The sequence below is a fragment of the Leptonychotes weddellii genome, chromosome 11, assembly GCF_054177405.1.
Source record: "Leptonychotes weddellii isolate Sample4059 chromosome 11, ASM5417740v2, whole genome shotgun sequence".
Classification (NCBI taxonomy): Eukaryota; Metazoa; Chordata; class Mammalia; order Carnivora; family Phocidae; genus Leptonychotes; species Leptonychotes weddellii.
The window spans coordinates 2,403,625-2,429,468 of record NC_138379.1 but is presented as its reverse complement, the minus strand read 5'-3'; the positions used below and the strand labels follow the sequence as shown (position 1 = coordinate 2,429,468).

At 59.7% G+C, this 25,844-nt stretch overlaps 1 protein-coding gene across 1 annotated transcript in view; it reads right to left on the bottom strand.

Moving 5' to 3' along the window:
* SHANK2 (SH3 and multiple ankyrin repeat domains 2) overlaps nt 1-25,844 on the bottom strand; it is a 457,214-nt gene that overhangs the window by 263,606 nt on the left and 167,764 nt on the right. The window contains exon 13 of the mRNA XM_081798461.1: nt 7,840-8,155. Within this exon, the coding sequence (XP_081654587.1) occupies nt 7,840-8,155 (316 nt within the window). The remainder of the gene's footprint in view (nt 1-7,839; nt 8,156-25,844) is intronic.

Sequence of the window (25,844 nt, the reverse complement as noted above, 5' to 3'; positions counted from 1 at the left end):
CGACATTCCCACCTTGGGGCTGAAACGTTAAAACGGGGAGCGGCGGGATTTATTAACCCGGGCCTGATTAAAATGTCCAGCAGTAGTTAGTGCCTCAGCCTGACAGGGCTTGTGGACTCCGCACATCGGCGCCCTCCCTACACGTGGTGGGACCCAGGGGGCCAGCCCGTCCCACTGTGCGGCCAGCAGCTTGAGGGACCGTGATAGGTCATCGCCCTGGGTCTTGGGGAGAGAGCATCATCTGAGCCACACTTTGCGCTCCTGGAGGAAGGGGAGTTGTGAACGAAGGGAAGGTATAGTATGATTCATAGACCCTTTTTCTTCGTTGGCTTTCACCCCCCACCCACCCCCGACTTGAGTACAAGCTCCTCGAAGGCTGTGCTGTTCATGACTTTATCCCAAGTGCCTAACGGTGCTTGGCACAGCTAGGTGCTCATTCACTCTCTGTTGGGCACATGAAGGGAAGGATGGATGGGTAGGTGGGTGCAAGGATGGACTGGTGGATGGAGAGAAGCAGGGGTGGGTGAAGACGGGGTAGATGGATGGATGGACGAAGAGTTGGATGGATGGATGGAGAGAGGGAGAGGAGGAAGGACGTGCTGGTGATATTTGAACTGGTAAAGTTGCGTTAGAGCACAGCTTCTTCTACCCAGAGTTATGATGAGAGGAAGGAGAGGAATGAGGTTAAGAAAAGAGAGAGTAGTTGGGGCGCCTGAGTGGCTCAGTTGGTTAAGCGTCTGCCTCCAGTCAGGTCATGATCCCGGGGTTCTGGGCTCGAGCCACACATCGGGCTCCCTGCTCAGCAGGGGAGTCTGCTTCTCCCTCTGCCCCTCCCCCTGCTCATGCTCACTCTCTCACTCTCTCTCTCTTTTAAATAAATAAATAAAATCTTAAAAAAAATAAAAGAGCAGTTAAAGCACCTGGCGAAGCACCTCCCCCCAATATGCACGCATGCACATGCACACACCACATACTGCATGTGCTTGCTCATTGTCATGGAACAGGGTTATATACTCATGATCTTGTCTCTATGCTAATAACCTTGTATGTCTTCCTAAAACTAATATGTGATTGCATGTCCATTTTCTATTTTTAGCTCGACTCTGAGTTGGGGTTGATGGTATCTATCCATCTACCCCTCCATCCACCCATCCATCCATTCACTAACCCACCCACCCTCTTATCCAACCACCCACCTACCCATCCACTCATCCATCCAGCCATTTATCCTTCCATCCATTTATCCACTCAACCACTTACACTCTTATCCATCCATTCATTCATCCATCCATTTAACCATCCTCCACTTATCTATCCATCCATCCATCCATCCATGCATCCACCCACATCCATACATTCATCCATCATCCATGCACCCATCTACCCGTTAATCCACTCATCCATCCATCCACCCAGTCACCCACATCCATCCCTCCACCCATCTATCCACTTATCCATCCGTCTGTCCACCCACCTATCCATCTTCCCACTTACCCAAACATCATATTCACTCATCCACACAAATTTCACAAGGACCCTGCCAGATGCCCAGCTGACCACTTACTACAGATGTTAGACAAGTGAGTTAACCTCTTGAAGCCTAGTTCCCCATCTTATAAGAGGGGATGACCCACAGTGACTGGAGAATGAGCCAACAGGAACTACTCTTTGCAGGTGTTAAGGGAACATTAGCACCATTACCACTCCCTGCTTCTCCTAGAAGGGGGTTCACAAGCGGCCTGCGTCAGCCAGCGGCTTCCAGCTGGTACCAGAGTATGCGTCACTGGGCAGAGAAGTCAAAGTGAACACAGCTCCGATCTGGGGAGCTCTGTGTCTTGAGCCATTTTGCAGATGGTCAGTTCCCTAACCCATCAGTCCATGCCTGGAAAGGCTTTGTCAAAGAACAGGAAGGAATTAGTCCCTCTAGACCACAGTGCATCCATGGTTCTAGGCACCAGCAGTGATGTTCGATCCCCCACAGAAGCTAAAGCATCTTCTCATTCCAGGTTAATCCGAGCCTCACAAAGCCCCATTTTACAGATGAGAAAATGGAAGTTCGTTCCACAAATAGTGACCTAGACACAGAGATACAGAGCTGACCTCACATCCTGGCTCCTTGACGCCAGCCCAGGGCTCCCTGTAGGCTCCCTGCTCCATGCAGTGATGAGCCCGGGGGACCATGACCTCTCCTGCAAGGGAAGGCGTCTTACCCTCACAATGTCCGGTTTTAGGCGCTGCATCCCAGGGCAGCAGGAGCCCGAGCCCCACGGTGGCCCAGGGTTGGGAGTGCCGTCTGGGGGCACAGAGGGCCAGCCTGGGGCCGCCCTATCCTGCCTGCACAGTGAGGATGGTCTGAAGTTCCCTACCCCAAACTGTCAACATTTCCTTGTGATCTGTCCAAGAACAGCCAGATGGAATCCCAACCACGTTGTTTTGGCACGAGAGCTAAATCACTGAAGCCTCAATATCAGAAAATTGGTGGCTGGCTGTGGGGTGACGTGGATGAGTGAACTGAGCCATTTCCCAGCTACCCTGGGTGACCAGGGACCTGCCAGACCTGGGACCTACTAAAATCGGGGTTCCTGGCTTGCTCGGGACCGGTGCAAGGACAGTGTTGTCAGTTTGGTGCTCTGATGAAGACAGCGCCACGTCCAACCCCAAAGGTCCCAAGACCTTATCATCCGCTGACTTTAAAAGCGCAGACCCTACGTCACTCTCTGTACTGTCGGTAACATCCCCCCTCTGCCTTGGAGACAGGAAGACGCAGGAATCCTCAGCGCCCACGGCCCTGCGCCCTGAGGCCCCAGCATGGACTCTGGGCTCGGCCCTGCCTCTGTCGTTCCAGCAACAGCACCCTACACTCCACAGCCTCCCCATGAGGCCCCGAGAAGGGATCTGGGGATGGATGGTCATCAGGACGTCCCATGCGCCAGGGGCCCCCGAGTGATGGGGAACAGTTCTGAATTTGCATCCTTCCTCGTACCTCCCACTCTCTGCCCCAGTCACACCGGACCCCTCACCCCCCACCCCGACGCCCAGCTGGCCCACTGCTTTCCCCACTTCGGGATCTCCCCTTCTCTATGGAGCCCCCCATCTCCCCCACGGAGCTCTGAGCCCTGGGGGGCTCTGTCAGGGGCACCTGTGGCTCCATGCCCTCAACTACATCACCCCTGCGAGCTTACATGTCTCCTGCCCTCACCCCTCGGGTGGGGACACGGCATTCGCCTCTGCATGAGGAGCACGCAACACAGAAGCGGTTGGTAATTCATGAATTCACACAACCAACCGAGAGAGCAAAGTCTGAATGTCCCCAAACATGGAAGGAGAGAACGCGGCAGGGAAGGGGTGACCCTTCCCTAGGTGCCTGGACATGGATTCCTCAGCAGCCAAGATGCACCTGCTCCCTCAGGGTGGGACCCTGGGCCTGGCCCTACCTCCCCACCAGGTGACAGACATAAACCCAGGGAGTCCCACTCCTCACGGATCCCCCCTCCTGACCTCCCAGTGACGTGCCGTTAGCGCCCCAGGCCAGGCAGTGCCTGCCGCGCCGACCGTACCCCGTCCTGCCCCCACCCTGCTGGCTGGAGCTCCCCCCGCCCCGACTCCCTTTCTGGGTCAGGACAGGCACTGAGTTCTCACAGAGGAAACCAGGTCCCTGCTCCTCTGGGGAAGCCAAGCTTTGGTCCCCATGGGCCCAGGAAGCAGGGAGAGGGCTCACAGAGGTGGACAGAGACTGAAGCCAGAGGGGCACCACGGCACCCCTTCACCCCCACAAGCCTGACAATATGGGAGCCTCATCCCCTGGAAGGGCTGTGCATGGCTAGGTGGATTCCCACCACCCCAGAACCTTCCAGGACCCCGTGGAAGGGGGCGCGGTCTCTGACTTCTGGCCTGTGGCTCCCCTCAAAAGGTTCTATTCTGTGAGCAAACCTGCTCTGGGATCTGAGGCCCCTGTCTCGGGCTGGCCTTCCTTCCTGGGTGCTCACAGAGGGGCAGGCGCTACTCAGGGGGGCACAGACTGGCAATATTGATGTCACCTTCTACCAGAGGGGCCATAGGCACAGGCTCGAAGCTGGCCCGGCGGCCCCACACCTGGGCCTTCCTCGGATGGCCAAGCCCCCACCCTGCGGGCTGCTGGCCCGCGTGCCGTCTTATCCACCCGAAAACCCAAACACCTGCATGGCCTCAGCTTCCCGTGGCCGGGTTCAGGGAAATGAAGGTGCCTTGCGTACCAGACTCTGCCGAGCCCCTGCCAGGTTCTGCCAGAAGGCTCAGGCTCAGAGGGAGGCCACCAGCCAACCACGGGCTGCATGAATCTCCCCTACACTCAAAAGCACGAGCCCTCCCCACCATGCTGAGCTAAACCCACCCAAGAGGTGAGCCCTTGATAAGAGGGTGACCAGAATGTTTCCTCGTGCCGATGAGGCCAGGGCAGCCGGCTGGGTCACGGGAGGGGTCCTGGGCAAGGGGGCCGCGGTTCTTAGGGACCTGGACGAGCCACGCCAGTGGGCCCCTACAGGGCGCCACCGTGGGCACCTGAACCTGGATTAACAGGTGCCGCAAGTACCTGGGTTCTCATCTCTGTGGACCTTCTACCTCCCTGCCTGGCACTCAGGTCAGCTGGTTGTGGAAGGCCAGCTCCGTGGAGGACGCCGACCCTGCCCACAGCACAGAGCCCAGCCAGGGAGGGAGCCAGGCAGGGACTGGGGCAGCTGGGGAGAAGTCGGTGCCCCACCGCAGTCTTCCAGTCTGCACCTGAGGGTTTGGCCACACTGATGCGCCCACCGTATTCCTGGCTGGGGTTTCTGGGGCCTCAGCTCGGCGTTCAGGCAAATGGGCTCTGCCTGACTCTGGTGCTAAGTGCCCAGCATTCCCCACCGGCAGAGAGGCAGAACGCGGGGGACAAGGTGGGGGTGCGGAGCCAGAGGACAAATCCTCCTCACGTCAGCAGGCTGTCTCCCTCTACTGGGCCGATGTGATTTTCTTTGCCTGGACAGTGACACCTGACCCCCTCCAGTGCCTGCCCAACGGGCCAGAGGGTCTTTCTGACAACCCAGAGCAGCAAACGCTTCTGGGGAGCCCCCTGTGAGCCAGACACAGCCTCAGAACGTGCAGTGGACGGTTATCAAATTCAACTTACTCCTCCTCCCAAACTACCAGCCCCACTCCTCATAGGAGGAAACCTGGCACAGAACGGTCAGGCGCGGTGCGGGTACACGGCGGGGACGAGCAGAGCTGGGGCAGCTACCCACAGAGACAGAATCCGTAGATGGAGGGGCGTGCAGGGGCAGGGCCTTTCCCTCCACTGCCTGGGGCCTCCTAACCCCACCCCGGGTTCTCCGAGATTCAGTAAGGGCTCTCGGGGCACCCTGGGGCACCCTGAGTGTGGCAGCCGGTTTCCCCCTTGCAAGGGCCCCATGCGTCGTGCCCAGCCAGGGTCCGCCTGCCCCAGGAAGGGGTTAAGCTCTGAGTCATGAAGACAAAGACTGAGTGGAGGGGTTCAGCCACCTCCTTGAGCCCCCACAAGGTCCAGGGGCGATGCTGTGGGGTCCTGTATCTGGCATCCCCCATTACCTAGGCTGTTTTGTATGGCCAGTTCTACGCCTAGGTGTCATTTGAAAGGCCAGACCGTGGTCTCCCAGCCAGGAAGCAGAGAGCCTGCCGTGCGGCTCAAATGCCCACCATTCCCTCACTTCCCAGGGGGAAGCAGGTGCACCCGGCAGGTCCCTGTTAGGACAGGGGAGTGTTGGGGGAAGGATCCCAGCAGCCCACTGCTTCTGTCACAGAGTGGCTCCCACCTCCAGCAAGGGAGCTGGATCCTGAAGAGATAGACACGGGACAGGCAGGCTTGTCGGGGTTGGGGGGGGGCGGGGGAGGAAGTCTGGACAAGGCACAGAAGGCAGGGCTCCTATCAGCGGCACCGCTCAGCAAGGCAGGGTGCCGGCCGGGCCAGGACAGATAACAGCCCCGCAGTTGGGGGCAATCCTGGGGTCCCGGGCAAGCCTGGATGGTCAGTCCCCCTGCCCACAGCTCTGGGTGACAAAGGCAACAGAACCAGCCAAGTGCCTTTTTTGGTTTCAATGTGGACCTGCGCTCCATCTAAGAGCCAGCCTGGATCGAGCACGTACTGTGTGCAAGCCATGGGCACAAACTCACTCACTGAGTCTTAAAAACAAACCCAAGGGGCCGGTCTTTTCACAATCCGCACTGTGCAGATGAGGCTCGAAGTGTGAAGTGGCCCAGAACACGTGCCTGGTGGTCCCAGTAGCAAGCGCTCAGGACAGCCGCTGCGGTGGCCTCCCATGCACCCACACAGGACACGGGGGACAGCCAGGCGGGGCCCCAGCAAGGCACCCCGGGGGCTTTCCTCCCTTCACAAGCACTGTTTTGTTTGCTGTGTTGCGGTCCCTGGCCCCCCCCGCCTTCAGTTTCTTCTTAGATTTCGTGCTGGAGGAAGGAGACACGCTCTTCTCAAGATTATAGTCGTAATTCCAGTGAACGGTGCAAAGTGGAATTTGCCGCCTCAGGGGAAGACTTTAATTTAGTTTTAAATTGTTCTTAGCACCTGGGACTTCTCCCTTGGGGTGACTCAGAGGGAGAATCTAGACCAGAGCCAGAAGGTGGATCTCACTGTTTGGAGGACGAGGCGGGTGGGCAGTGGCTGGGGCTGAGGCGCGGATGCGGGCTTGGGGCAGGCCGGCATCCAGAGCCTCAGGCCCGACACCCCTACCCAGGGCCCGGGAGACGTGCTTCCCCTGGGCACGTTCTCCCGATCCGGAGACCTGCCCAGCCTCCTGCTGGGACCATGTGAAGCACCAACGCCCCCTCCCATCCAGGCTCCCTGCCTGCACCCCATTCTGAAGACGGGGAATCTGCAGGACAGAGCCCCCAAATAGCATCGCAGATGTTATTAATGCCGGGGCATCACCAAGCCTCACTCAGCAGGCCTGGTGCACCCAGCTGCCTTCAGAGGCCTGGGAGGGAACGGGAATGAACGGGGTGGAACGGTGACATGCTGGACCTAAGGAGCACTGATACCACACCAGAGCCCTGTGCAGCCAGGGAAACACCGGTGAGCGGGCCCTCCCAGGCCACCGTGGCTGAGGACAGAGCTCACGGGGACAAATGCTTGAGAACCCCATGGCGCAGGCGCAGGAACCAGGAACCAGGAGGCAAGGGGCCAGCGAGCAGTTGCACGAGGACCAGGGCCCGGGCCCGAGACGGAGCACAGTGGGACTGGCAGGGCCGAGGGCCAGGGCTGCTTTCATGGCTGCGGCCAGCCCCAAGCCCCACACCCTGGGGCCCAGCTGTGAGCCTACCCCCGAGAAGTCCCATCCTCACGTGAACAATTCTGAAGGGGGCATGGCTGCATGGAGAGCGTGCTGGGGAGACAGCAAGGCGGGGAGGGCCCAGAGCCTGAGCACCGATTTTGGATCAGGTGCGTTTGCAGTAAATGCGGCACTTGGAAAAACTCTTGGCAACAGGCAGGCTGGTGGCCTTGGCTCCCTCTCTGCTCACATTTCACTTTTAGAACCCAGAATCCAATGTACATGGAAGGAAAATGAGGCCCCGATGCCAGCCCCAGCCCCAAGGGTCCCCCCCGACCCCCGGAAGCTCAGCCCTGCCCCCTACACCTGCCCTGGGCGGTCATCACGGGCACGTGCTCGTGCACATGACCCAATATCCAAGCTGGAGTAAAACAGGCATTCTGGCCAACCTCTGGGTGTGCCCCGAACCCTAGAAAGCAGGAGCCATGGTGCAGGGAGGGCTTCCTCACCCGGTTCCCTCAGGAGCCCCCCAGCTCCTCGCCAGCACCCCCCAACCCCGGCCACTCCTTACCCGACGTGCCAGGACTGCTGGGGCCTCTTGCCATCCTCACTGGCACCGCCCAGCCTGTTGAGCGACGGCGACCGGCTGCGGGGCCCGGGGGCGTAGCTCCCAAGGGTCCTGGCGGCCCCGTCGGGCTTGCCGGGCGTCTGCTGCAGCAGCTGGGGTGAGAGACTGCGGTGGGAGGTGGCAGAGCAGACGGCCCAGTCGGGGGTGCTGGTGTTCAGGTTGTTGTCACTGTTGGAGCGCAGCAGGACCCGGGGGGCGGCCAGCGTGTTGGGTGGCCGCCGCCGGCGGTTGGAGTACGCCGGGGCCTCTCGGAAGGGCACTGGGTCAGAGAGAAGAAGGAGAGGCGGGTGAGTGCATGCATGGCATGGTGGGTGCGCATGGAGCCCCTGCGTGTGCAGAGCCCCTGCGTGTGCAGAGCCCCCTGCGTGTGCAGAGCCCCTGCGTGTGCAGAGCCCCCTGTGTGTGCAGAGCCCCTGCGTGTGCAGAGCCCCTGAGCGTGCAGAGCCCCTGAGTGTGCAGGGCCCCCTGCGTGTGCAGAGCCCCTGCGTGTGCAGGGCCCCCTGCGTGTGCAGAGCCCCTGCGTGTGCAGAGCCTGCCGTGTGTGCAGAGCCCACCCCGACACAGAAGCAGAGACGAGGTGGACACTGAGAATGTCTCCATTTCATGGAGGCTCAAGCGAACGCTTGAGATGGAAGGGGCTTGGGGTCCGCCTTCCATCCGGACCAGCGCCTGATCCTTCAGCAGCCGAGACACGTGTGAGGGCCTCACGATGTGGTCGGGACACAGAGATCCCCCTCGCCACCACCTGAACTTGGCCCCTGGTAGGGGCTGGACCAGGTCCCCCTGAAATTCATGTGTTGGAGCCCTAACCCTTGGTGTCTGAGACCATATCTGGAGCTGGGGCCTTTACAGAGGTGATCAAGGTAACACGGGGTCACCGGGCTCTGATCCAGTGTGACCGGGGTCCTTACAGGAAGAGGGGATCAGGACACAGACCGCCACGGAGGGATGACCCCGTGAGGACCCAGGGAGAGCAAGGCCGTCCACACACGAGAGAGGCCTCAGGGGACCCCGCCCTGCCCGCGCCTGCATCTCAGGTGTCGGCCTCCGGGACCAGGGGACAGTGCGTCCTGCTGTGTGAGCCACCCCATCTCTGGGGCTTTGTCACTGCTGCCCCAGGACACGCACATGGCCTTCTGGGTACCCTTCAGCGGTGGTCTGCTTCAGGACCAAGCATGCTGTTTTCCCCACCCATCAAACTGGGGCCCAACAGCGTGCAACAGGAAGGCACGAGCACACCCCATCTGTCTTCTACTAAGTTCTAGACCACAGGCGAGGCCCTCACTCTGCCGAGTTCAGCGAGCCCAGGGACTCAGAATGAGGACACTGCCCGCAGGGACCGTGAGGACAGGTATCCACACTGCATCCACTCCGGGCTGCTCCGAGGGCTGGAGCCAGAAATAGAAAGTGTCCTTTCTCAGAAGACGCATGTCAAGAACAGTAGCCTTCCAGGCCGCCGGAGAAGGTGCCGATGCCCCTGGAAGCAAGGGACGCGGGCTTCCTTCCAGCGCCTGACCCCCGGGCAGCTTCCCGCTCACTATGGGATCTGCATGCTCCGGAATGAGGCCGAGAGAGCGAGCTCTCGCGTCCGTGCTGCCCGAGGCCAGACCAGCGCTACAGGGCAGCAGAAAGCACGCACCCTCCTGGGTGAGCTGGGCTGGAGTGGGAGTCCTAGTGTCTCGGAGAAGAACATCACGGGTAGTCCAGGACAGAGCCCTGGACAGTCCACCATCCCCGTGCCCAAAGTCAGAGGCTGCAGTGAAGCAAAAGGACAGGTGCACCCTTCCCAGAGCCTGGGCCCCCCATCAACCCCTGGCACTGGCCCGTGACCACGCTGGGCAGCAGAGCGCACCAGGGACAGAGTAGTGCGGGCAGAGATCCCGGGGGCACAGGCGGGCCAACGGGGAGGTAGCACTGGCAAAGAGAGCGCTGGGGGAGCTCCACTGAGGCAGCTGTGACCCAGCGCACCCCCTCACCGCCTCGCCAGGATGCAGGGCAGTCCCAGGAAGGCAGAGATGGAGCCAACCCGGAGAAGCCATGCAGAAATGGCATGGGGCTCAGGACACGCGCTGGGAATCCACGTTCCGAGCCGTTGGTGAGATTCTGTAATGGACATGTCGGAGGTCCTATTTTTTGACCCAAGGCAGCCCGGGCCCATCCTGACCTGCTCCCTCTGGGAAGCCTCCCTGGATGCAGCCAGGGCTCTTCAGCTGCGGCTGGCATCCTGCTCTGAATTCCTCAAAGGACACGAACTCACCAGGGCCAGCCCGGCTGGGAGAGAGGCGGGCGACGGGAAAGGCCGGCGGTGTCCTCCGTGGAGCCCTGGCAAGAGGCTGCCCTCTCAAGGGGCTCAGCCCACCGGGGAATCAGCAAGGCCTAGCCGCACCTGCTAGAAAAACCTCACTTTGGGGAACATCCCTGAGTTTGCATGTTGCTGGTGGTGAGGGAGAACCGCATCGGTCACTCCCTCTGGGCAGACGGAGGCCAGAATGACCCCTGCAAGGACTGAGCACTAAATCCTTTACGGTTTGAAAAATGCACCTGTGGGTGGGTGCTTTGGGGTGACCTGACACCTGCCTGATGATGGGGTGGGGGTAATGAGAGACCTCACAGAGGGCGAATGGCCGCGCAGTCCTAGAGGGTGGAAACCTTTCGTGCACAGAGACAGTCGGCTGGAGGACCGAATCACAGCGAGAAAGCCAACCCCTCCAGCAGACACATTAAGCAGGAAGGGTGATGGGGCCCTGGGCCTCCTGGACCATCCTCCCCGCCCCCACCCCCCGCATCTGAGGAGAGGCCAGGGCTCACGCTACCCGTGGGGAGGGGACACCCCAGCTCCACAGGGACGCTCCCAGACAAGGACACGCGTGCATTTAGTGACATGAACTCCTGACGAGGCAGCTGGGTCTCTTTTTCTGACCGATAGAACTGTAAAGGACTAATGCCCTTAACAGAAATTGGGGGTGGGGAGTCCTGCCGATGCCTAAGACAGACTCATGAGGGGAGAAAGGTCTATGAAAGAACAGAACGGACACCGAATGTTCCCTGCTGTGCACGGGTTCCAAAAAGTGAAGTACCAGAAGATGAATCTGGGTTAATAACGCAAGAAAATGAGCGTGGACAAAGGCTGTTCTTTATATAAATTCCCAAGACGCGGGCTGGAGCCGGCTTTCTGAGCAGGGGGCTTAGGCACTGGTGGGAATTCAGGACTGTTGCCCTGGGAAGATCAAGGGATGGGGGAGCCCTGCCCCTGCCCTGAGGATCAGGTGGGGTACCGAACCGGGATCGCAGAGGTAACGTTAGGGCGAGCATTCAAATGACAATTAGCTCGCTTAATTACCAGGACTCGCATTAAATTAATTCCCCGTGTAAGGTAATTGGAAATTTTTTTCGTGCTTATTTTATGGCTTGGGCTGGCAAGCACCTTCCTAATTCCTCCAAAGTCATGTCTCCACAAACCCGATTTCATAAAGCGAGAGTTCTCTGTCTGACAAAGTAACTAGAGCCATCCATGGAAATGTTGATTTTTTTTTTTTTTTTTGGTGAAAAGGGTAAAAATAACTCTTTTCCTGTCTGAAAATGATTAATATTCCACCCAACTGTTTCCTTCTTTCAGGCAATCTGCAAACTCTAAGTGGGTGGATATTTTCTTAGCTGTCTTCCATGTATTTATTTATACATATCTTTTTTCCACAATAGAAATCACACAAGGTATGACAAAAACCCTATGCACTCTCAGAGTCTGCCACACCGCATCTGCATCCACTCCAGGAAAATGCCACCAGGGGACGGCCAACGAGAGCCAAGGAGTGGCTCGCAGAGCGTCCACCCTGAGCCGGCACGGCCAGCAACGTGTTCCGACCTTCCTCGCTCCCGAGCAGGTGCTCCGCAGCCTCCGGGAAGCAGGCAGACTGAGGCAAAACTTCCTTTATTCTCCCTAGGACTTAGTTCCCAACGTGCCCTCCGGCACGGTCACCATGGAGGCGCATTCCGGAATGCAATGTGCAAGGGGCTGGGGACTTGAGAGGACCGTGAAATAAAACCGCACCTTCGAGTGGGTTAGAATCCCAGACCAACTACAACAAAGCCCGAGGGCGCACCCGAAGTCATTATTCCCTTCCATGATGAGAAGGGACAACCAGCAATTTTGGGAGGGACCAGAGTCCCCCGCTCCCCCAGAACATCAGTCAGAAACTGCTAATTCCCATGCACCACGCTCCCGACAGCTCTTCCTTACCTTCCTTCTTGGTGAAGGCATTTAACAAAGACTTCATTTTCCCTCTGACTTTGGCAGCAGTCCGCTCATTATATAACCTTCTCGGATGGGAGGAAGGAGAGGGGGGCTGCCCGGCCCCTCGGCGCTGGAGCGGCTCGGACCCGGGGAGCGGCGGCGGCGGCGGGCGTCTGGGCACTGCGTGCTTCCGAGCATGGCTGGGCATGCCAGACCCAGCGTGCTGGTGACAAAGCCCACCCCATGTTCTGTCTGTCAGCTGGGAACCAACCGTGCGTAGACTGGGGCTGATCTCAAGCCCTGCTGCTTCTGCCACCACCTGTCATGTGAGCAGTGCTACTCTGCTTTTGTGATCAGTGCATCCGGGAGGAGGGCGAGCACGAGTCAGGCGTCCTCGAGCCCGCGGCCGGGGAACCCCGGAGGCATCCGCGAACCGGAGCCCCAGCCGTCCGAGCCAACTCAGGCTCTGCTCTGGCTGCCTCTGCTCGGATGCGCCGGGCGCGAAATAGAACGCCCCGTGCTTTCCGAATGTTATTTTTAAAGAAAAAGCCAAGTTTTTTCTAACGCCGTTTGTTTGTCCGCTAGCAGATGCGGTGAGCGAGTCAAGACGAAACCCCCAGTTCCAGATAAGCCTCACCAAACCAGACCCACATGAACTGGGCAGCCCTCGCCGGCATTCTGGAATTGCTGAGCGTGACCCAGATTTCCGCTGCAAGGAACCAGACACAAGTACCTATTCCTTCTCCGGCTCACCCCATCGTGGTAATTACCCTGGAGGAAACAGGATTTCCTCCCCCCCTTCTCTTCCCTTTCTTTTTTTAAAGAGAGAGAGCACAAACTGCCCCCGAGCCCTGGTTCGCCCTGATTCCAGGCGGCGGATCAGAACGAGTGTCTTCAGAGCCCCTTTGCACGCGTCCTGAGCATTTCCACCCCGAGAGAAGTCTGGGAGACTCCAGGAAAGTCCTATCTGAGGAGCGCCCGGAGAAGGGGACACGGGCTCGCGGGCTCTGCAGCAGGTGCACGGGGCTGTTTCTAGACAAGGACAGAGGGCTTCCCGAAAATGAAATGGAGCATCCCAGGGAGCCGGTTCCGTCGCCCGATGCACCTCCTGCTCGGCTGTAATTAAGTGTGCGTTTTCTCTGTTGCCAAGAGAACTGCTTCCGAAATTAAAAAGAGAGAGAGAGAGATGAGACAGGATGAGGAAAAAGCAATGGGAACGTGTCAGTGGAATTCCATGTGGTCGACATACTTTGGGTCGACAAAAATGGCAGCGTTAGGAATGGCAGGCATCTGCCTTGGAAGGACGGCCCGAGGGGTTGGACGCCTGGCCCAGCGGCCTGTCCATGCCTCGGGAAAGGACAGCCAGGGCCCAGGTCCTAAAGCAGCTGCTCATTTAAGCATCATCTCCCAACGAACACCCACAGCACCCCAAATCACTCAGCTCACCCAAACTCAGCCCTAGGTGACCCCCTTGCCCCACCACGCCTGGTGGTAAATCCACACGATGGAGGGCAAGCCGTTTCTGAGACGTGCCCTAAGAAACGCATCTGCTGCTGGCACATTTTATCACCAGAGACCCCACCAACTTGCTCTCATGATGCACGTCCGTGGGGGGCAGAAGGCTGAACAGTTTCCGGACGCATCTCCCTCAGGTGTAGGGTGTCATCAAGGACACAGCTGCTTCCACTTGGGGAGACCAGTGCCGTGTCCCCCCCCAAGGCAGAGGTGCTGGGGTCTGCCAGGTGGCGGTGCCCTGATACATGGGGCTGGGCTGGCCACAGGCCAGGCGCCCTCCCTGGCCGGGACGGGAGGCCACAGGGACGGCACAGCGAGGGAGGCCCTCTGCAGAGGCTGGGCCCTGCCGCGTGAGCCCTGAGAGCTCGCCAAAGCGCAGGGAACCCTCTGGGAGAGTGGGAGGCTCGGCGCTGCTCAACCCTCCTCCATCTGTCTCTGGTCGATAGCCTCCCAGAAGCACGGAGCCTCATCCTGAGCCAAGTTCCCTCGCCAATCCTTAGTGCCAGCCGCGGAGAGGAGGGGTGTGCACCAGGGTTGGTGGGGGTGGCACTTCGCCAAAGGCCACTGCTGCCTCTGGAGACCTCCTCTGTGCCCCTGCTGTTGACCTTGGACGAAGGGCGTGGGGAAGGAGCGGCTTCTCGCGGCACGACTGTGAAGACCCCGCCTCTTTTCTTCTTTGAGAAGGCAGGGAACAAGACGGAGCCCTTTCCCTGTGCTGGGGAGCAGGAGATCCCCAGACAGCACTTACGCGTGGCCCAGACGGGGAAGCCCCAGCAGAGCCTCCCCGTTGCTTGCATATGGTGCAACCACTCCTCCCGGTGCACTTGCCCGCAAGCCGGAGCAGAGTCAGGAATCGGTGGGGCCGTGGGGCTGGCGCCGAGAAAGGAGCCTTGCCAAGACAAGGCCCAGAGGCCTATGATCAGGACACAGGCGGCCGGCTGGAGGCAGAGGGGCCGCCAGGCTCTCCACGCCATGTCTACCCCCCACCCCACCTGGACTGGCGAGTCGCAGGCTCTGTGCGAGCCACGGACGGATGCAGCAGGTAACAGGACAGAAAAGATCCCCAGTCTCCCTCTCGGGCTGCACGGGGGGCCGGTTAGGGGAAGAAGACCAGACTTGAGGATTTGAGGAACTGCAGGAAACACCCCTCAGCCACAGGATTCCTTTCTGCACACCTCCTATTCCTTTAATGGGCTGCTGGGCATCTGAGTAAAACATTCACAGAAACTAGGAATGGTCGCTCTGTTGGACTCATGTGCAGGACTGCCGTGTACCCTGGGCTCTGCCCCACGGAAATCCCACCTCCTGACCCCACCCACCTGGCCCCTGAGGCCTCCTCCCCACTGGCAGGCATGCTCTCCTTGAATACCTCCAGCGACAGGGGGCTCACTACCTGAGTACGAAGGTTCTCGCTCTCAGACACAGGCTGCGGCCTCCCCACCACGGAGGTGAATGCCAGTGCTGGGCCCACATGTACGAGTCTCCTGTCCCTTCACACAGTAACAGGCTTGTGCCTGGCACATACCAGCTGGAAGGGAAAGGCGTGGCACTAAAAGCACAGATTTTGCCCCGACAGACACACAGCCAGGTGTCTCCTCGGGGGCATTTTCCACTCTGCGCTCCGGGCCATGCTTTTCTGTGCAAACCGTTACTGGAGATCGACGGGCTGGACCACCTGCAACACCAGCATCGATGTGCTCGACCCGTCTTTTGTGTGCATGCACAGCTGAAGCCCGCCTGCCTGGGAGGCTGGGACGGGAGGCGTCCTGCAGGGATTGCGTCGGGTGCTGGTGCTTTGGGTCTGGACCCTCCCACCGTGACCCAGGGCTGCAGGGCCCCCACGTCACAAGCACAGAGCATTCCTGCTGCCAGACACAGGCTTGTCCATGTCAGCCTGCCCTCAGGAAAGACAGACAGACAGACATCCCGCCCTTCACGCTCAAACCACGAGGCCGCAGCACCCAGCGCTGACCCCGGCCTCTCCGGAAAGCTGGGGCAGCAGGGGCGGAGGGAGGTCTGCTGCAGAGCGTCCGGGAGTCCGCTCACACTGCCTCCACCTCCCAGACAAGCTGCTGCAGGACACCCGAGCAGGGGCTGGACCACGATAAACACGGAGACAAAGGTGGAGGACGAAATTTGAACACCCATTTCTCCCCGAGGCTTCCAGAGATCCCGGGATGGGTCTCAGAGAGCTGGAACCTTCTTGCGGAGGTCCCATTAGGCTCCCCGACTCCAGCCGGGCTCCCTGGATGAGCTGAGCGATGTCCACAGACGGGGGTCAGGCTCCCCTGTCCCACGGCCATAGGCTTGCAGGTGTCACAGCCCAGACTCCCCAAGACGGCTGGGGTGAGGCAGGTGGCGGGCAGAGGGAGTCGGGATGCTATGTGGTGACTCCGTCCACCTGGTCGCCCACCCATCCCAGATGGCAAGTCTGAGTGTCTTTGAGTGGGGCATGTTCGATGTCCACGGATGGATGAAAAAGCATGAGAAAATCAGGTGGAGGCCCTTCCATACCCCTTCCGGGTGGAAGAGAATCACCCCAAAATGAACCCCCAGCTGTCAACCTCCTAGCCGGGCCCTTTGGCCACCAGCCTGTCCCACCCAGCCCAACTCTGGTACTAGCCCCTTGGTAAGAAAAACAAAATAATAAATACGTAAATAAACAATAAATAATTAACCCCCCCAAAGCCAGCCCCGTCCAGCCCCCAGTCCCCAATCCGCATGAGCCCTGCCCGGCTTCAGCCTCAGCACCCCACAAACCTGCCTCGAGTTCTGATCCGCCCTCCCAAACCCTCCCGCTCGAAGCCCTTTATTTACCATGTCTTTTGACAACTGCCTGACAACAGGCTGAAAATAATTTCATTTCTCATATAAAAAAAGGCTCTTCGCACATCAGAACATTATAAGGCGCTCTGAAGTCCTGGCTGGGAGGACGCACCAGGTGTGATAAATATGCCTCATGAAGAGTCTGTGCACCGGTGGGTCTTGGCAACAGTGCCCGTCCGGTGCCCACCATCAGCCTGCCCCCCCGGCCATGGTCTGACGCCAGACATGGGACCCCAGCCGTCTGAGGTAGGGGCTAGCTCTGCATCTTACCTCCTCAGTGGCCGTGGGCTGGCTAGGCGCCCCTGGCCTCAGTTTCCTCATCTGTAGGTGGGAATAACCCTTCTCACTCCCGGCACTGGCTGTGATCAGCTGAGCTCACATTTGAAGCGCAAGGGCTGGGGGGGATGGTGCTGACCTTCCGGGGACGAGCCCCAGCCCAACCACTTCCCAGCTCTGCGACCCCAGGAAAGTCACCTCTCACCCGTCAAATGGGGTGTGAATGGTGCCCCCTCCCAGGACGGTCATGAGGATCAGGCCACGCAATATTTGTGACAGTGCCTGGACTTCATGATTGTCGGTGGTCACTAAATGAATGCATTTAATTTCAAAAATCTGCCAGCGGAGAGCAAGGCCTTCTCCCCACCCCAACCCTGCCGTGTGTCTGTAAGGTGCCCTGATCCAGCCATGGAGAGACCCCTCCTCAGGGTCTTCAAGCTCCCCGAATGCAGGTTCGATGCCCAGCTCCCCTGTCACCCTGCAAACCGGAGGAGCTCCCTACAGCTCCGGATGTGAATGAACAGATGCATGAATGAACCAACAAAGAGAGAGGTGGTGACTCCCAGCTCCTATTTTGTTCTGAGCATCCCGAGGCACTTTTCCAGGTTCACCAGGCTGGCCTCCTCAGTTGTGCCGAAGCCACCTAGGGCCTGAAGCCATCTCACTTCTCTGTCCTGTCCTACCACCCGCCGCCCCCACCCCTCGGAGGCCCCTGGGCCCCGGAGGAGGCCTGCCCCGCAGAGCTCCAGGACCGTATTTGCCTGCACCCCAAGGACAGGTGCACTGGACTTCGGTCAGGCTGGTGTCCTCAACATCCTTGCCATGTCTGCCCGTCCCCACCTGGAGTCCTGCCTGCCTGGTGGGTTGTGGGGAGCCCTGGCTCATTCCGTCAGCCTTCCCTGCTGCCGGGGCTGGAGGCAACCACATGCATGGCACAGAGCTCTGATTCAGGAGGACGGAGCCGGTGGGTGTGGACGAGCATCCTGTCGGGGAGGTGACAGCTCCCCAGAGCAGCCGGGGGCAGCCGGACACCAGGCCGGCCTCCTTGGTGTGCTGGGACCTTCCTTTCGTGCATCAACAAGTCGGATGGGTCCCTTGCTTGCTGCCGAGACCCCGGCCGATAGAGCTGACGAGGCTGGGGCTCGGGCGCGAATTCTCCAAGACCCTGAAATTCCAGATGGTGCCTGTTTCCCTTCTCTTTTCAAGTGGCCTGGCCTCACCTCTTATTTGTGGGGGTGGGGAGAAGGGAGAGCAGGCTGGCATGGAGACAGCCCTGGGTAAACAGAGGGAGGAACTGAGTCTATTTCTCCTTAATACAAACTCACGGAGGTGTCTCTAACCTCTCCTCAGAAAGGGGGCCCATGGGGCACTGAGAGGAAAAAAACAAAACTCCAGAGGGTCTCAGTGGCCCACCAGCTACACCCAGCATTTTATCTTATAGAAGCTAAAACTGAATGCTGAGAGCGAGAGTGTGCGGCCAAGCCCGGAGCAGGGAGGCAGCAGGTCTGGGCAGGTGTGGGCTGGACCCCGATCTTCCCGCCCACCCCCACCTCACCCCAAACAGCAGACCCTGCTTCCTTCCCGCGTAGCTTTAGATAACTGCAACCTTTCTCCATCTCACAATAATGGTTAAATGAATCATTCTTTTATAAATAACACAAGATATAAAAAGGCATCTCGGCAATAATGCGGGGTTATCTTTGAACAAAGATGTAGGTGTCTGCAGCATTTGCAACATTCCCGGCAGCCGGGGCCACTGAGGGAAGCTGAGCTCCTGGAGGATCCATTGAGCCCTGTGGATAATCCGGGTGAAGGGCACCCGACGTGGGGTTCCCCAAAGCCCCGCAGGGTCCAGGTCTCTTCCCGAGGATGGGTCAGGCTCCGCGCCCCCCGGTGGCCGGGCTCAGGCACCCAGCAGGTGCTACTCACCATTTTTCTGACACAGTGACTCGGGCTAAGGTCACAGGGGCAGGGAGAAGGGCTTGGGGGTGTTGAACTGGGGACTGACCACAGAGGGAGGGGTCCCCAAGGAGCACTGTGGAAGGATCACCCTCCTACGCTTCCCTCTATGCAGCTCGGCCTTCACCACCGAGTCCTACAGATGTCATGTGTCCAGCAAACTGCTCTGATCAGGAGGTGTGGGGACAAGGACAGCATGAGCCTCCTAGGTGGCCCTTCTGAGCCTCTTACAGGGGAAACTGAGGCTCAGAGCCCTGAGGCAAGCCACCTGCACCCACTCAGCCCTATCTGTTCAACAGACTCACCCTCAGCCACCACCTGTTCCCGGATGCAGCGCAGCGTCCCCTGCGCCCATGCTCGTCCCCTGCGCCCCTGCACCCATGTTCCCCTGCACCCATCCCACACTGTGCCCATGCTCAGCAGGCGAGCTCTCGGGACTGAGCCAGCACCTGTTACACCATGGGACCACCTTCCTCCTCTGCAGGGCTTCCTGGGAGAGGCCCGGGCACACCTCTGAGTCCCCGGGGCAGCTCGGGGAGGCTGCTGGCTGACCAGATGGATGGGTGTGCGAGCACAGTGCAGCAACCTGGTACCCCAACTCCACCTCTGAAGACCCTGGCACAGTTGCTGCCCTGCCCCCGTCACTCAGACCCAGCCCTGATCCCCAAGAATGACCCTAGAATCCCCCCCGCCTCCACCACGGAAGGGCAGGACGTCCGGAGGCTCTGGTGCAAATCTCAAAGTCTTTCAGGGAATATGTCACTCCCCATCAGCACCAATCAGAAATGCCACTGTCACCCGTGTCCTGGGCTGGGCCACCCCCTTTCTGCAGGAACTAACTAACTGGCTCCTTCTTCCTGACGTGTTACCAAATGATGGAGTCTGAGCTGAGTCCTGGGTCAGCCTCTGACTCAAGGTGAGACTCAGTTTCCCCGTCTGTAATGTGGGGAGGCTAGGCCCCGGCACGCTGGGCTCACGAGGTGTCTGAGAGGGCCCCACAGATGTGGGCTGCCTGCCAACTTCCCTCCCCTACAGGAGGGCCCAGCAGGGTGAAGGAGGGACTCCCCAGGACTCAGGTAGGAGCTCCGCTCGGTTTCCCACCGTGGAGTAAGGTGCCCCGAGTTCCGGAGGCTGGAGGCAAGCCCTTGGGGGCAGCAGGCCGCACATTCACAGAGGGCCGACTCGCCCACATGGGGCCCACGGGAAGTCTGGCTCTTAGTTCTTAAGGGGGAGAGGTGGGGACCACACCTGCCTCCTGGAGCGCCACCAGGTGCAGCAAAGCATGGGTTTGGGGAGTCAGGACCGTGTCCTGTGTCTGCCCCCTTCTGCCTGTGACCTCAGGCACATCACCTCGCCTCTCCGGGCCTGAGCACCCACCCTGAAGGGAGTTAGAGCTGACGGAGCCCAGTGTCCACAGACGTGAACATGTGCGGAGTCCCAGGTGCAGAGGAAAGTACTTTCCACGGAGGACCCAGTGGGTTCGAGCCGCGGGGGAGCCCAGGGACCTGATGGGTCCACTGCGCTTGCTGGCTTCCCCATGAGCCACTGAGGCAGATGCTGTCTGCAGGGCCCCTGCGTCCGTCACACCCGACTGCTCTGGACACGAAGGACTGGACTGCAGAGGCAGGGCTCAACTCAACACTCGTCTCTCTCATGGGGGAATGACGGAAGTCTCCCCTCAGCTGTCTGAGATTTAAGCTGCTGTGTTCCACTAGGACCCTTGGACTCTAATCCTGCACATGCTAGTTCAGAAGTCAGTCCAGGATTTGAGGGAGAGTTTATGTGCAGATCTTGGGCTCTTCCCTTTCTAGGATTTCTACCCTCTATTTCCAGCCACTCAGGCAGCCCTGACCCAGACCCATAACCACTGAACTCTCAACTCAACTCACTTTCTGTCAGGGGGATCCCTCATTAATACGTATCTCATCCGGTAACTCCCCTTTTGTCAAGGGTCCCAAATTCTGTCTGCCTTTGGTTTCCCGCCAAAGCCTACAAACCATAGTTGCTATCTTGTCCAGTTTGCCACTGTCATCAGCAGGACGGTACATGTGACGCGAGCCGTCCTGCCGTTATTGGAAGGCAGAAGTCATGGGCTCGTAAACATATATTAAGCAAAGCAGTGCTCCCCCCAATCACACACCGGCACACACACACACAGTACCTAGCCGTGAGTGCCTGATCTCCGTGTCTGGAGGTAGAAGCTGTGCTCAGAGGGGAGAAAGTGCGTGTGTCAAAGCAGAGAGAGGCCCAGGGTGAGGAGGCCTGGGGGTCTTGGCCACCGACCATGTCCGCAGAGAGGCCTGGGGCAAACAACAGTTTCTGGCACCACAGTGTCCTTACAGCCCGCCTGAGAGGCCTCGCAGACCCTGAGACAGTTTACTTCAACACCCCAGAATCTGACTCTTGTGAATTCTGAGCACCTCCAGCTGGCTGGAGGTACGGGCAGGTGCAAAGGCAGGTCCCCACCTTTTAGATCAAGATGTTACTGGTCGGCACTTACGCAGGTGCCCGGATGCCCTGGAAAGGGAAGCGCCGGTAACGATGCTGAGTGAGCGGCGGGTCAGTCCCCACCTGGTTCATTGCCTCGTGAGCAGATCCTGCTGCAGGTTCGTATTTTAGGAACTAATTAAGCCTTGGTGACCGATTTAACCTTCAGACGAATTCCTTCCAGGGCTGAGCTGGCAGCATAGTCCCTATTAGGCACCACCATCAGGAAAACCCCAAGTCCAGGAAGAACCCAACCCCAAAGGGCAGGGGAGCAGGGAGGAGGGGACGGCAGACCCACCATGGGCTAGCCAGCAGGTGAGTAGCCACGGACACAGGGCGGAGGGGGCACAGAGCCCCGGCGGCTTCCCGACATGGGTGACGGCACGAGCAATCCGGGATGAACAGAGCGAGGGCTCCGAGGACAGAGGCAGCGTGGCTGTTCCTTGGACGTGAACCCCAGCGGCATCACCGTGGCTTCCCGTGGCTGAGCGCCCAGTCACCGCAGGGCCCGTTCCAAGTGTCCTTCTCTCTACGGCCCAGTGAGGTGGCGCATTCACGCCCGTCTTACAGGCACGGAGGCTGAGACTCGGAGAGGTCCTGGAGCTTGCTCCCCCAGGCCCGCCACTCCAGGGCACTGCTGGTCTCACTGTCACATCACCTCAGGATCCCAGCCAGCCAGAGGTGCCCCGGCCCGTGGGCGGAGGAGGGTGGATGCTCCCCCGGGAGCCCAGCACACGGCATGGCCGAGGGTAGGGGATGCTGAGTGAACAAGCTGACTCGGGTGTCTGTGGGTCCCCATCCTACCTCTGCTCAGCTGTGAGTCCCTGCCTCCCTCGGCCTCAGTCTCCCCATATGTCAAGTAGGGAGCCAAGTGGAAAGCCCTCTAATGTTTCCCCTGGTGACAAATCCAAAGACCTTGTCGGCAATGAGGAACATCCTTGTCTGAGAGGAGCAGAGGGTCCCCAGGGCTGACCGGCAGGATTTCAGGGGCATTAACGTCACTGGTTCAAGAAGTGCAGAGTGAGGAGGTCAGTCTCTCCCTCTATGCTTCCTACAGATAAGAGAGCACAGGAGAGCAGCCCACCAGAGCTCCTGGAACCTCAGCCATTAGGGCGGGGTTGGTCCAGGCAGAGGGGACGGAGCTAAGGCTGGGGGGCCACACGGGGAGGCTGGAGCCTACAGACGCAGGGCCTCCTGGACGGGCTGAGGACAGGGCCACGGGCTCTCACTGGGGTTGCACTCGGCCCCCAGGAACCGGGGCACTTCTGACACTCAGGTCTGCCCACCGCAGGCCAAGGGACTTGAGCGAGCTTCCCTGGGACCTCCCAAACACCCTGGCTCGCTCTGCTCTTGCTTGGGGGTGCAGAAAAGCCATGGGGTCTAGGAATAAACGTGGAATGACCGCAGCAGCAAGTGACGTAGCAGGTAATGTCGTCTGTCTCCGGTCCACAGCACAGCGGGTGCCGACTCCCGCCCTCGCTAGGCACTGGAGCACCCTGGGGCCCAGAGCGGATCAGGACCTTGCCTGAGGTCATGCACCAGCCAGAGGTGGGCTGGCCCTGAAGCCACGGCGCCTGCCCTTGTGCCGTCACCCCGGCAGCTGACCCCACACCCCGAGCCCTGCCCTGGGTGTCTGCACCAGCTCCCGCAGAGTCAGGGTCTGTGTGGCCTGGGAGGGTCCGAGCCATTGCCCTCCTCCTCCGTGGTGTCCAGCCCACACACGGGGTAGCTTCTTACACGCCCTTCCACGCTTCAGCCCGACCCAGCCGAGTCGGGTCAGGTCTCTGCTGCTGTCACAGCCCAGACAGCCATCCCCGAGCCTGCACCGGCCCAAACCATGCTTTGGCCCCAGAGGTGATGGCCGTCTGCCCTCAGGAGTGGCCCTCGTGTGTCCCCTGTGCTCTTCCTGGCCTGGCACCATCCCTGCGGCATGTAAGCACGATCTGCGTGTCTCCCCCATGATGCTGGGGCCCCTGCAGGCCGGGCTGGGACTCCGCCCGCCTCTCTGCGCTCTGCTCTGCAGCCCGCCCGCACGGAGGCCACGGATGGACAAGCGTGGCGGCAGGAATGTGCAGGTCACCCTGGATGGCCTGCGTGGTGCTGGCCCATCTCCGGCAGCAGCTTCTGTCAGGAAGACTTGACACTCTCTCTCGTTCCTTCTTGCCTTCACTTGACTTGGGGCCAAACACAAGCTGGGAAGACAAAGGCACTGTGGGGGAAATAGCGCTGTCCTGCGTGGGGGCAGCCAGGGCCGTCCACGAGGCCTTTCAGACACACCGTGGGGGAGCCTGAGGTGGCCAAAATGCGAGCCATGGAGCCCCGAGGCCACGTGGTTACCGCGAGGGCCCTGCAACCCGCCAGTCCTGGTTTAGTCCGTGCCGAGGTCTGGCTGTGCAACCCTGAACAGCTGCATGACCTCTCTGAGCCTGTAAGTGAGGCTCTGGTGGTGCCCTCTGCACTTGGCCCTTTCAGGGGCCCCTTCAGCTGGAGAGAAGCAGGCAGGAGGGGAGGGTCTGCAGCCTGGCGCCAGCAAGCGCCAGCTCTGGAGCGAGCGTGAGCCCTTGGGCACCTCTGCACACCCTGGTGAGCAGAGTCCAAGATTCCGAGGCACACGGCCTCTGCTTTACAGACGCTGGCTCCTCTGGGCAGCTAAGGGCTCATTTCATGCTCAGGGAAGAAGGCAGTCCTGTCTGAAAACTGCAGGAGGGCCACCGCGAGACTCACGGGGACAGCAAGCAGGGCTCCCGCTGCCCAGAGGCGCACCAGATGGCCCAGGTCCCTCCCTGCAACCCTCGCCCGAGCCTCCGCCTCAGACCCTGGCCTGGGATGCAGCCCCCCAGCCAGGACCAGGGCACTGGACAAGATGACGGGACAAAGGCCCCCGGCTAATTAGCAACCAGCCCAGTTCATGTTTGAGAGAAAGCAGGTGCCACAAGGGGATGCTTTCCGAATGCACAGCAGGAGGGCACTTCTCCCCCCCCTCCCCACCCAGGGGACATCTTCAGAGGAGTCCTTGGCCTGGGCGTGCGGGCATGAGAGAGGCCCCCAGGGGGAGGGTCGGTGACTCACACCTGAAACCCCGGGACCAGATCTGGGTGCGGAGCCTTGTTTATCTGTGTCTGGGATGGTGAGACGCGGGGAGAGCCCCAGTGTCGACGGGGCACAGTCACCACGCACTGAGTCACACAGTCACTCTGTCTGCCTCTGACTGAGCAATTATGCAAAAGCCACAGGGGTGGGTGGAGCGGCAGGCACAGTTCTGGAAGCTTCCCGCCAGCCAGCACGACCCCCTCTGCTGTGCGGGCTCCGAGGGGCTGGCCAGCCTGGTGATCTCTCCCTGATGTCCTGGCATGACTCAGAGGGTCAGCATCGCATCCACACAGGCGGCTGCGTTCAGCGTGGGCGCCCTGGGCCTCCACCCCGTGTGCTTCCAGCCTCCAGGACCAGGAGATGGTGCGTGTCAGCTGCGTGAGCCCCGCCTGTGGGGTTTGTTCCAGAAGCCGGGGCAGACAAACAGCCTCCACAAATCCTCACAGGGCCCGTGAGTCCAGGCTTCTCAGCAGAACCTCTCCGGCTGCCCGGCGTGCGCCTGCGGAGTTCACAGATTTCCCTGGCGCTGTACCCGGGCCTACAAGCTCCACCATCTTGGATGAATGGCTGGTCCACCTTCATCCTCCCTGCGGCTTCCTCCAAGGACCCCTGAGCCCTCCCGGGAAGGGACCGCAGCCCCGAGCCAGCAGCGCCCACTGCCGGCCCTCACTCGTGTCTCCGCACAGACAGAATCTTCCACCACCATCGTCCCAATCACTGGAGGTGCCTCCACAGCTCTGGCTGGACTCATGAATGCTCGGTTCAAAAAAACCCAGCCACGTCCTATTTCCTAACTGGGTCAGGAGAGTACTCCCTTGAATAAAACTCGAGCTGTTCGGAGTTACTGCGACGCCGTTCATACTGGAAGCCGTCATGCAGTTTTCCTTCTGGGGGGCGAAAGCGGCTCTCCGCAAACACTCAGCCTAGCCCCCACAGCCAACCTTCCCAACGAGGAGACCATTTTGGGTGTCATGTGCACTTCCCAACCTGGCCGGCCGTCCTGTGTCACAGGATTCGGGACACCTTTGGGAATGGGTGACAGGACATGTGGTCTTGCTCCAGACGGGGACACGTTCCTCAGAGCGGTGGAGGCGGGGTCCGGCTTCGACTTTCCCAAGTAACGCTGCTGCAAACATCTTCACACACGTGCTACCTTCCTTCTCGCGGATCGTTCCTCGGTTTCTATTCCCGGGAGTGGACCTGCCGGGTCACCAGTTCTGGACGTGTCTAGGGCTCTGAACACACATTTCGCAAATTGCTTTTCCCCCATAGAGAGATACCTGTTCATACGACCAGGCAGTTGCAACCAAGTTTTTTTTTTTTTCCTTAAAAGAAAAAAATTCTTTTCTGGAGTGAGAAAGAAGGAAAATGTGTTTCAACCAGGGAACAATACGTTTAGAAAAGCAAGACTATCAGCATGCTCGTAAGAGTGCTTATGCAGCGAGTGGATTATCCGAGGGGATACAATTCCACTCAAGACCCATCAAAGCCAGAACGGCGTCTCCTCGCGGGGACGGAGAGCTCGCCTCGGCTGCAGCAGCCCCCTCCAGACCTCCGAGCCAGT